We start from the raw sequence: 11,148 nt of genomic DNA on the forward strand, positions 1-11,148 counted from the left end.
AATTACTCAAGAATAAAAACTTGCAAAAGTAATCACTTCCTTGATGAGAAATGATGTGCATATGCATTGCCTGCATGCATTTATGATGAATTCTGTATCCTTACAGGCCTGTTCTTTCAGATGTTACCCTACATAGCTGAAACTGCCAGCTAGCACTAGTTAAACACTCCTGAAAAAAGTATATTCTTTTCTCTAAAACTGTCAGTTTTTACTGTGCAGTTTTGTGGAAGTTAAATTTCTTGCATTAAAGACGGGGTACAATTGACTTACATGCATTTGAACACCAGCTTGAGCTTTGTTCTTTCTTTTGTCTCTAAAAATTTAGTGCCTGTTTTTCCCCCACCTTATTCTTCAAATAACTTGGCCAGAAACTGACTAAACCAAGTGTAGAGGTCAAGGGAGATGCTCAATTTTTCACACAAGTTCAAAGAAACAAACTGTATGCAGAGGATCAATTATTTAGTGCTAGACTTTGTGAGGTTTGTTCCATTCCATCCATTAATAACAGCCCACCTCTCACAGAAAAAGTGAATTTATTGGTGTTTCTCAGTCAAACAAGTAAGTTTAAAACCAGGGATAAGAAAGAGCAAAACATCAGCATCCCCTGCTAGCCAGGACTCCAGCAGAGTGTGGATCAGTTTACATCAGTCAGTTGTAAGGTCCAGCCCCACTGACATGGCAATTGCTGAGGAGTTAATTGAGGTAGAGCAATAATCATTCCCTTTTCTCCTAGGGCAACCCACTTCAGCAGTTCCTTGTACCCAGCCAGCTTCACCTAAAATAGAAACATACACTGGAGTTAGAACAGCACCTTTTCTAAGTACATATCATTGCAATATTGACAAAATAAATATTGATCCATAGCTACCTTACTGACCAAGTATCCTTAAATGCTACTTACCAGCCAAATGAGTGATAATTATTAAAGGTAATGGGAAAACATTTGCTAGTAGAAATGCAAGTAAAAAAGCTACTCATGTTGGGTCTTGAGAAGTACTTAGGGCTGTAGAAGGTACATAAACACCTTTTGGAAGTATTTGGGGTGGGATTTAGGTCTAAGCAGGGATTGAGATGCCACATTACAGAGCTTTGCATCCCCTATTTCCAAAATGCCTGCTTCCCATGGTGGAACTTGTAGTCTTGAAAGAGCATCACTCTTACAGAGTGTAGCCACATATCTAAGACAAGGCTGAGCTGAAGGACTAAAAACCACAAATAGGTTTATGGTGACACTGACACCAGCTGGTGACCTGCTGGAGCAGCTGCAGACCAGTCTCTGCTGCTGAGGAACAGTACTCTCTAGTGCACATAGAGTCTAGCTGCCCCCCCGAAAATTCAAGAGGCATCTCCATCACTTCTGAAATTACTCTCTCTCCCTTTTCATGGAGCTGTCTTGGCACCAGTCAGACAACTTTCACATGGAACTACACCAGAAGGGGCAGTCCAGAAACACCCCTAATGCATTTCAGCAGATAATGGACATGTAATGCATGAGAGCAGAGCAGAGCTAAGCCTGTTACAGTGCGGATCCTGCAACATGCATATATCAAACCAGGAGTCCCGTGGAGAGGAAATATATATGGACAGACAGATTCTTGATAGCTGTTTCAGAGATGTTTATTTCCCCAGCCGCATGGCCGGGGCTCTGCCCAGGAACTGTTCCAGTCACCGGACCGAGGGTCCTTCTGCCCGCGCAGGGAACACAAACCAACCCATGGGAACGAGGCTGAGCAGGGGCAGGGAAACCCCGTGTCTGTGCCCTCAGGGCCCCTCTGCCAGGGCTACACGGCAGGGGGAGGGACCCCAACACTAAGCCAAAGTGAATCTCCCCCTTAAATGCACACATTTGATACCAACTTCTGCTTCCTTTGGGTTACTTGCTACTTTCCAACGTAGGTGTGGCATCATTGTCCTCAACTTCTGACCTCCACTTGGTATAAGATGCACATCTAGGGTCACACTGACTCACTCTTCAGCCTCCCTGGGCAACAAAAACCCTGCGGACGTTCCCCTCCTGCAAGGCTTTGACTTCAAACAACTGCACAACTACAGCAACTCCAGTATCACCAAAGTCATGAGGACAGCTACTTCTAAAGAAAAGTCATGCTGAGTTAGAAGTCTACACAGAAAACAGGAGGGGTGGCACAGTTTTCTTCCCTGCTCCTTGGCCTCTGTGATTCTTAGTTTGCAAGCTAAAGCCATATCCCAGCAACATCTCAGTCTAACTGTGTTTGTTAGAGAAGAAACATCCCCCTGGGAGGCCTATGACAAGGAGGTCCCAGAAAGAAAACAAACATTTTGCTGGGTCTCTTCCAAAGTACTCTGTCCTAAGAGCTAAGCATTCCCAAAGATGCCAGAAACTTAAATAAACACGATGGAACGTGATACATCCTAGGAGGGGAGGGGTGTGTGTGTGTGCACTGTCTTTTACCTGTGTTTCTCCAAGCTTAGCCCGTGGCTCACCAAGTTCCAGAGTCCCAGAGCCTGGCCAGTTAAGGAAGATGGCGTTGACTTTCCCTTCTTTAGGGCTGAAAGTGTACCTGGTTCGAAATGGGGAACAAAAAGGCATGTCAGTTTTTCCCTGTAAATTTCTGGAAGTGATATATGAGAGTGCTTTCAAGACTGGAAAAACAGATCAGAAAAGTCAAGATTAATTGCATTTTCACACACAACCATCTTGTCAGATGAATTATGCCCTTTAATAATGTACTGTTCCTTGAAAATTTGTTCCAACAAACTAGAGGTAATGAAAGCTATTAAAGAATTGACTACAGATGTTTACCTCTGAATTAACTTTAGCACACATGTAACAACTCAGCCATATAGGAAAGATACTTGCAGGATGTGGAATCACTAACAGATAATTGTAGGTTATATTCAGAAAAACATGGTAATTCCCATCTATACACCAACATGCAAACTAAAATAATTTAAAAATAGTATGAGTGACAGAGTTTCCACCTTGCACAGCTAGTTTTTAAAAATACTATTTTCATCATTATGCCACTGGAAATCTTGTGGCATACCCCTGAAATATTCCTCCCTCCTTCCTTCATTTAGTTAGAATTTTTTATTGCTCTTGAAAGTGATTTTACTAAACAGTCAACAGTTCAGCATCTCCAGGCTAAAGCCAGATGGCCAAATCTTACTGGGAATGGGAATAAAAACACCCACTGAGACAAGAGGGTCCAGGCCAAAACCCTGATGGATCATTAAGGTGTTAGAGAAGCTACAAGTAATGGGGCAGAGGGGAGGCCAGAGACTGGCTACGTTTAGTGACCAAGTAATTGATGTTAACTTCCCACTTTCTTTCTAAACATCAAGTGACATCGAGTATTCCTTTGTTTAGATAAACACTTCATAGCAATCTTGTATTTCCAGATTTTTTTTTTTTTCATTTCTGTTGCCCACTGGAAGGAAACAGATTTACCTAACAGATTAGCCTACACCAAGAAGCAAAAGATCACTAAGAAATGCTTGCAGCTTTGCTTTCAGCCTCAGCATCATCCCAGAACTACAGTCTCTACCTACAGCTTAATCCACACTTTTAGATGCAGTTACTGACACTAACAAAGGTGTTAATGCCTTCACCACATACCAACTACGACGGTGATTGCTGTAGCATCAAGTCATTAGGGATTTCAAAGCTTCACATAACATTGGTGCTGCTTTCCAGAGCCTGCATTTTGGTTCAGCAGCCTTACCAGACTCCTGGTGTGACCGTGTCATTCTGTGCTCTCCATGGTTTCGTTCCATAGATGGCCTCTCCGTTGACCTTCAGCCAGGCACCCACCTGCCTCAGGCGCTCCTCAAACACAACAGCGATGCGACCATCGTGAGTGGGCCCGATATTCATCAGGAGATTTCCTCCACAAGACACTGTTTCTGCAAGTTGCTGAAATGTTTTCAAACACACAGAGCATATGGTTCTGAGTAATGAAATCACACATTTGAAGTACTTTCTAAAGTCTGCTGTACTGCTTCAGAATGATGAACCAAATGAGTTATGTTTCTGCTGCACACTAAGACTTTGGGGTTCATCCCAACAGTTAATACAAAATTTAAGCTCCCTTGAAACAAAGCTCTGCTGTCAATTTTTACATCAGAAAACAGCCCCAAATACCTTCTTGCACCGGTATATCTACCCAAATCTACCTTACAATCAGATCGTACAACTCTTTATCATTTCAACTTCTGCAAGAATGTCATGAGGGTTTTACCAGTAGGACAGATGATTTCCCTGCACCAGAGTAGAATAAGGCTAACAGTTGCTACTTCATCTTTATTCAATCTTAGAAAAGCAACTTCCTCCTTCCTCCTGTTTGATGCTTTTCCTATTTTACAGAAACATCTGTAAAACACAAGGAAGCCTCCTACAAAGTCTATAAAATTTGTGTTCATATCCACACTGCCCTCCAGAGATCATGGACTGAGATGCGTAAGTCTGAGAGACGGCTGGAGACAAGCTGCTGAATTAATTCAAACTTTCTGCCTCTGAAAAGAGGTTACTTCAACTTGAAATTGTCTTTTGCAAGGACAGCACTAGAAAGATTTGAATTAAGCAACAGTAACAATCTTTCCCTTATTAGCTGAATTTGCAATTAAATTAATTATTCTGAAAGACTGATCAGTCTTACTTGCATTCAGGTTTCCTAAGCTTCAAATCTCTTTTTAATACCTTAGACTAGTAAGGGAATCAATGTTCTAACAACGCCAGCTGTCTGCTTCTGGTAATGTTTACCTGTATGTCTAAGGAAAGTGTCTCACTACAAAGTAAACTACTGCTGAGTCATAAAGTGTTTCTATCTGTAAAGGGGAAAAGATGTAGACTTTAATCAGGAGTTCCTAAACAGGAGCCCTGAAACTGCAACTGTTTGCTTCTCATCAGCTTGCATATACAGTTACCAGACAAACTTAGTAGAAAAGGTAATGATGAGATGTCCAGATCAGTCCTTGGCCAGTTATTCACAGGGGAATGGCTTCTAAGAAACTGACTGAATTTTTACTAGAAATTCATTTTGTAGAAACGATTAAGAGAAAAGTTAAGAGTTACATGGATATTCCATACCACCAACGTTAGGCTGGAAATTGACAAAATTATTTATTATTTCACAGATTCACTGTTGAACTAAAATAATATTATTTATAAAAACAGATACGTAATTGACCAGCACAATATAATAATCAGGAGAGAGAAATGGGGAGTGGCAGCAGCTGCTGTGCCCCACGGTACCTTCACCAAGTCCTCGATGGCGAGGTAGTCGCCGAGCCGCGCGTCCCTGCGGTACCCCCAGGAGCTGCGGTCGATGGTCATGCAGTTCTCCCACTTGTGGGGCAGGAGGCGCCCGGGGTTGTAGCGGTCACTGCACGTGTAGAAGCCGCCATGGGTGCAGATGCTGCCAACTCCCCAGCGGTCATTGGTCACTACTGTATCCCGGACTGGGCTGGGAACAGAGGAGTTTTATTGCTTATTCTATAAAAGGCAGTCACAGCCAGCATAACCCCTTCCCGCACACACCCCTCCCAGGAACTAACATTTTGGATGACTTCTGTACTATTAATTTATTACAATAAGATTAAGTGCAATGTCAGGAATTCTATTCTCATCCTTTGCTAATAAAAGGTCCAGATCGGCATTTCTTAGGGAAATAAGTTCCAGACTTTTACAGGAGCTCTGCCAGAAATCACTCTGCACTTCATATCCACTGCCAGATGTTCAGTCTGCGATGACAACAATGTACCCATACTCTCAAATTGTCCTACTATCCTGTGTTTCTGTGCAACAGCAAATACTTAGGGAAGACTATGATTAAACAGAATAGCCAATACCATCTTAACTGATTAATTTGCAAATGTGTTTAAAGACTACAAACCAGTCTTTTTCTAAAGCTAGCTTTGATAATTCTAGGAAAGATCTTGATTCTGTATTTTAGGAGAATTAATATTTTGTTAAGTCCTCTTAACTAGAGGTAACAGGTTCCACAAAACCAACAGAAAATGAAACTGGACACAGAGCAGAATTTTAGATAAGGAGCTAAACCAGCATCATTATGTACCTGTCATTATACAGCCAAGCCAAGAAACCAGTGCTGTTCCAGTAAGTATCTGGAGCATTTCCATCCCCATCAGACCAAATTATTTCTGGCTGGTACTTGGTCACAATTTCATAGAGTTCTGGTAATGATTTGCTGGTTGGAAACTTTCTTGTCTTAAAGGCATTGGTGGCATCCTCAAGGAAGAGACGATTAAACCATTCAAACAGGGAATGGTATAACCCAAAATGCAAGTCAGTCCTGTTTCTAACAGATGTTGCTAGCTCAGCAACAAGATCTCGCTTTGGTCCCACATCAACAGCATTCCAGTTCCAAGAATATTTGGACCCCCACAAAGTAAAGCCTAAAACCAGAAAAATCAGAGGATAAGAAAGAGAAGAAGAAGAGAGGAAGTTACAGTTCTTCTTTCTGGAAAATGGTTGAAAGTGTTGCAAAAACTAAAATTATAAAAATGATATATGTAATAATATTGTTGTCATGGTATAAAGTGTACCTATAACCTGTTTATGCACAATGATTGTAGTTTTAAGATCAGAATACCATGTATTTTTTAATACATACACATATATATTTATATTTTCCATTTCTGTAAAGCTTAGGATAATTATTCCTTCTCTTTAATTATTCAGTCTATTCGTATGTTCCAATTAAATTAACTAGATGACTTTTAAAGCCCCTTCCAACACAAGGCATTCTATAACTCTATGACTCTATGAAATTAACCAAAAATACAGCAGCTTTTGAGGCATCTACATCAAACGTGAACTGTATATACACGATCAGCAGCTGGAAGAGAAAATTGTTTCTCAGCTGCAGAAAGCCCAAGCTATCATTTGCATTCAAAGACTGTTCTCTTCTCTTCTGTTTCCATCTTATGCAAATGTTCACTTTTTGTTTGCCTTCATATTTATAACAGCTCAGTCAACTACTCCATACATGTATAAGCAGAGGGCAAAAACTCCTGAAACAGCTTTTAAAATATCAGCATTAAATATCAGGAGGGATTTGACCTTTCAGATATCCACCAGTCCGGCACAAGCACTTCCAAATACTACTGCACTGCAGACTCAGACCACTCCCAGAGGAGCTCCACTCTCACTCTCAAACTGCTTTATACTCACTGCCTAATAAATCTTGCGACATTTTTGTGAACTGGATACATGCAATTGTACTGACTACACAAACAACCTAAAAATTCATGCAGAAGGCTATTGGACAGAATCCTGGTTCTTTTGAAGTCACTGGTAATTTCACCACAGGCATCATCAAGTTCAAGATTTATGTGTGTCAGAGCTGAGATTAAAACTGACACATCACAAATTGCCAGCCTTGAACCCACATCTCACAAAGACCAACAACATTCATTAGATGTATTCTAGTATTCTTAATATTTTATACTTTCTTTGCTACTGTATTTCCTTCCAGAAGCTTTCTTTTTCTTTATGTTTCTCTGCAAAGCATCTTCCAATTACAGTGCTAAAAAACCACAACTGTGCCTGTAAAGCTACAGATCTGGTTCAAGGTTTTGGCTTCTGTGCACTACATCAGGAAGAGCTATACCTTCCTAAATCTGAAGTTGACTCCTAGAACATGCTCCTAAATTCCTTGGAGAAACCAATGGCATTTGTTAACTGCCTGCAAACAGCAGCTCTCCAAATGTTAAACAGTGCAGAATTCACTTTTATGGTTCCTTCAGCAATAAATCGCACAGAAACAAAAAATAAACTATGGCCACTGCAGGAAGCTCAGCTGCCACCACCACTTCGGGCTGTCCTACCTACAGCAAGACAACAGCAGCACAATCTATTGCTCCTCCTATGCAATTCCATGGCCACAGCTTTGTGTAAGAGTCAGGAAAACACCTGCACATTTCTTGGGTAGTTTTTGTTTCCTCTGGCTCTGGTGGGCCAGGTATGCCTCTCTGGCTTTCTCTATGTCTCTAAGAAGGCAGGAAAGTCACCTGCTTTTTTCATCTATTGACGGAAATGCAACAATTACGAACATTCACAAAGCTTCCACTTACCCTCATGATGTTTTGAGGTTAAGACAACATATTTTGCACCTGAAGCCTTCAGAATATCTGCCCACTGGTTGGGATCAAAGAACTCTGCTGTAAACAGAGGACCAAAATCTTCATAACTGAAGCCAGGTGGGTAATTTGCTTCCATAAATTTCACATAGGGCTCTCTCTTTTCCTTCTGCCAGTACCACCTATAAAAAACAGAACAAAACATGTCTGCTGATGTATTTTTAGACAAAGAAAAGAGAATTGAAATTATCAGCTCCTATTTAACACTGAGAGGTAGAGGCTTTGGAGGTACATGACACTGGCAATAAGACAAAATTGCTCCAGAAGAGTACTGATTATCAAAGATTTCCTCTTCTCTATCCTGTTTGTCCATGCTCTACATCTTTGAATCACTACACTTTGGAAAGGTCCCAGAATGTCATCTGAACCAATGAAAAAGCAGCTACAGTTCAAAAATGAAAAAATGACAGTCTTGGTCAATACCCAGATCTCAGAACTGTACTAGAGAGCACATACAGTCTGTGTAAGCAGCTCAGGTGGCATGAGAAATGCTTTTTTCCTGGACTTGCATGACTCAGCTCCTCAAGTCTCACACCTCAGCCATCAGGCATCTCTGCTCTGCCCCCCACTTTGCAATCCCTGCCACCCACAAACATGGGGACCATCAGCTTTACCTCTCTGACAGTCCCGAGTCCTCTACACAACTGCAGCTGAGTGACCCAAAGTCCACAGCCCTGGGGCCAGAGAGAGCTGTGACCAGGTCACTGCAGCCTCTGCACACCTGAGGCTCCAAAGCAAAGGCACCCTGCTAGAAGAAGGCATGTCCTCCAACAAAAACCAGCCCCTGCAAGAACACCACACACTTACAAATGCATCTCTGCCACCTTCTTATGAATGAAACCGAGCAGTAAAAATCCTCTTGTCAAATTTAGACATATAGGAAAATAGACTGAAATGAGTTTCTCTCTCCTGTCCAGAGCTGGACTCTGACCTCAGCTCTCTAAGACCATAGTGTGAACATTGTTGTAACCTTCCCAAAACCACTTCAGCACAAACCAACACAATCTCTGGCAGCCAACAGGGAAAAAAACCTTAAAAGAAAGAGGCTGAGACAGCTTTCCTCATTGAAAGAACCAGGGGGAGAGGAAGTAACAACAACAAAGAAAAGCAAACAAATTTTTTAAAATAAAAACAAACAAAAAACCCACTCTGATTTCAAAGTATGTAATTTCTTAAATTAAAAAGTAACAACCTTGATTCTGTCTCTTTGTCACATGGTTTGCTAACATGAACACTTCCATGCTGACACGAATAGAGTCTAGAAACATCCTTATCAAGGCTGTGCAGCTCTGAGGGAAGGAGGACAGGATGGGTGATAATAGTTTATGACCTTCCATTTGAAGCTGCTAATACAGGACCTCAGTCATCTGACTGCATATGCTGTCAGAAGGCCCTGAAGCAGCTCTATACCCACACCTGCCTAAGGATGGGAGACTGCAGGAACATAAAAAGCAGAGTTTTGGGGTCAGAAACCAAATGCTCGATCCTGAATCTGTGCACTACTACCAGAGTTCAGCACTCTGAGTGAAGCTTGAACCCAAACCTAGTTCTGTCCCACCGCTCCAAAAGTAATTTATTAGTAAATGTAGTCTGCATTAAAAACCTGCTGAAACCCTTGAACTGAATAATGAAAAGAACAGGTAAAATATTGTCAGAAAACACTGATTAGGTACATGTTGGCTTGTTTTGCAAATATTGTAATTAAGGTTCACCATAGCTCTGCCACAAACCTGCCCTTATCTTCATATTGTAAATAATGATGTGTCTCACTTGAAGTCTCACAGGAAGTACTTGGTAGAACATGGAAAGATCACAGCAAAAACATGCTTACAGCCAAAGGGCCTGAACCAATGAACATTCACAAAACGAAGGTTTCATTGAGCCTCTGAACTAAAATTATTTGAAGGATCAGAGCTATAGGTTCTCTTAAGAGCAAAGCAATGGTAACAAAAGAGAAGAAAACCATCAGCAGCACAGCATGTGCACAAGAAAACAGCAAGGCTGCTTGCCAAGTAAGGGTAGTGATGGGCTCCTGCGCTCCCCACAGTGCTCCAGCAGCTGTACAAGGCTGCTCCAGAGGCCGGGCGATCCCAAACACCTGTTCCCACAAGGGAGAACCCCTTCACCCATCCATTCATGGTGGTCCTGGAGGGGTCTCTTTCGGCCACTCCACCAGCCACCTCTCTCACCAACACTGGTGTGCTGCAAAGCACTTCTCTCAGCTCTACCAGCTCTCTGTTTAATTTAGTCACTTCAGCCAAGGTATTCAGGGGTTTTAGGGCTGGGCAGACAGGTGCTCAGACACACCAGAAGCACTTTAAACTCCACTTCCTCCGCAAACGGCGCCATGGAGTCCATGGCCTCGGGTGGACACAGAGCTCTTCCCACACACCTGAGCTCCATGGTGAGCCGGCAGAGGGGCTCCAACCCACACCACCGCTGTACGGGGAGACACCACACCATCCCCGCCTGCCCTGAGCGCTGCTCTCCAAGCAGAGCCCTCGGGCCGCAGCCGTTCCGGTGCGACCAGAACGCTCCGGCTGCAGCTCACCAGAACCACTCGCTGCCGAAGCTGGGCACCGAGAACACGCCCCAGTGGATGAAGATGCCGAACTTCGCCTCGTCAAACCAGGCGGGCAGCGGCCGGGCGTCCAGCGAGCCCCAGGTGGGCTCGTAGCGGGGCCGCGCCAGCAGCAGCCCGGGCAGCCCCAGCAGCAGCAGCAGCGCCGGCGCGGCGCGGCCGCCCGGGCCCGACATGGCGGCGGCGGGGCCGGGGAAGGAGGCGGCTCCGCGCGGCGGGGCTTGCGGCGCTGCTCGGCCGGGCCGGGCCGGGCTGGGCTGGGGAAGGGAAGGGAAGGGGCACGGGTGGGCCGAGCTCGGACTGTCCCCGCCCCGCCGAGCGCGCCGGCCGAACGCGGGTGCCGGGCTCCAGCTCTGCCCCTGGCGGCTCCCAGCCGCCACCGCCGTTCCTCCGCGCCGCCTCTGCCCCGCCCGCCGCCGGGGGCT

The 11,148-nt window shown here is 43.9% G+C and overlaps 1 protein-coding gene across 2 annotated transcripts; it reads right to left on the minus strand.

Annotated features, from left to right (window-relative positions):
- Positions 1–470: 470 nt before the first annotated feature.
- Positions 471–10,899, minus strand: FUCA2 (alpha-L-fucosidase 2; the record flags this gene model as incomplete). Of its 2 annotated transcripts, none has more annotated exons than XM_082277142.1 (7): positions 471–775; positions 2,432–2,540; positions 3,705–3,895; positions 5,234–5,444; positions 6,057–6,396; positions 8,077–8,264; positions 10,694–10,899. In XM_082277142.1, the coding sequence occupies 7 exons, from the start codon at positions 10,897–10,899 to the stop codon at positions 635–637; spliced, it is 1,386 nt and encodes a 461-aa protein (XP_082133268.1). In that variant the 3' UTR covers positions 471–634. The 2 variants fall into 2 exon arrangements, with proteins under 2 accessions (XP_082133268.1, XP_082133269.1); XM_082277143.1 differs by lacking the exon at positions 10,694–10,899 and adding an exon at positions 10,535–10,649.
- Positions 10,900–11,148: the final 249 nt, after the last annotated feature.

This window comes from Coloeus monedula (genome assembly GCF_965178545.1).
Source record: "Coloeus monedula genome assembly, chromosome: 2".
NCBI lineage: Eukaryota > Metazoa > Chordata > Aves > Passeriformes > Corvidae > Coloeus > Coloeus monedula.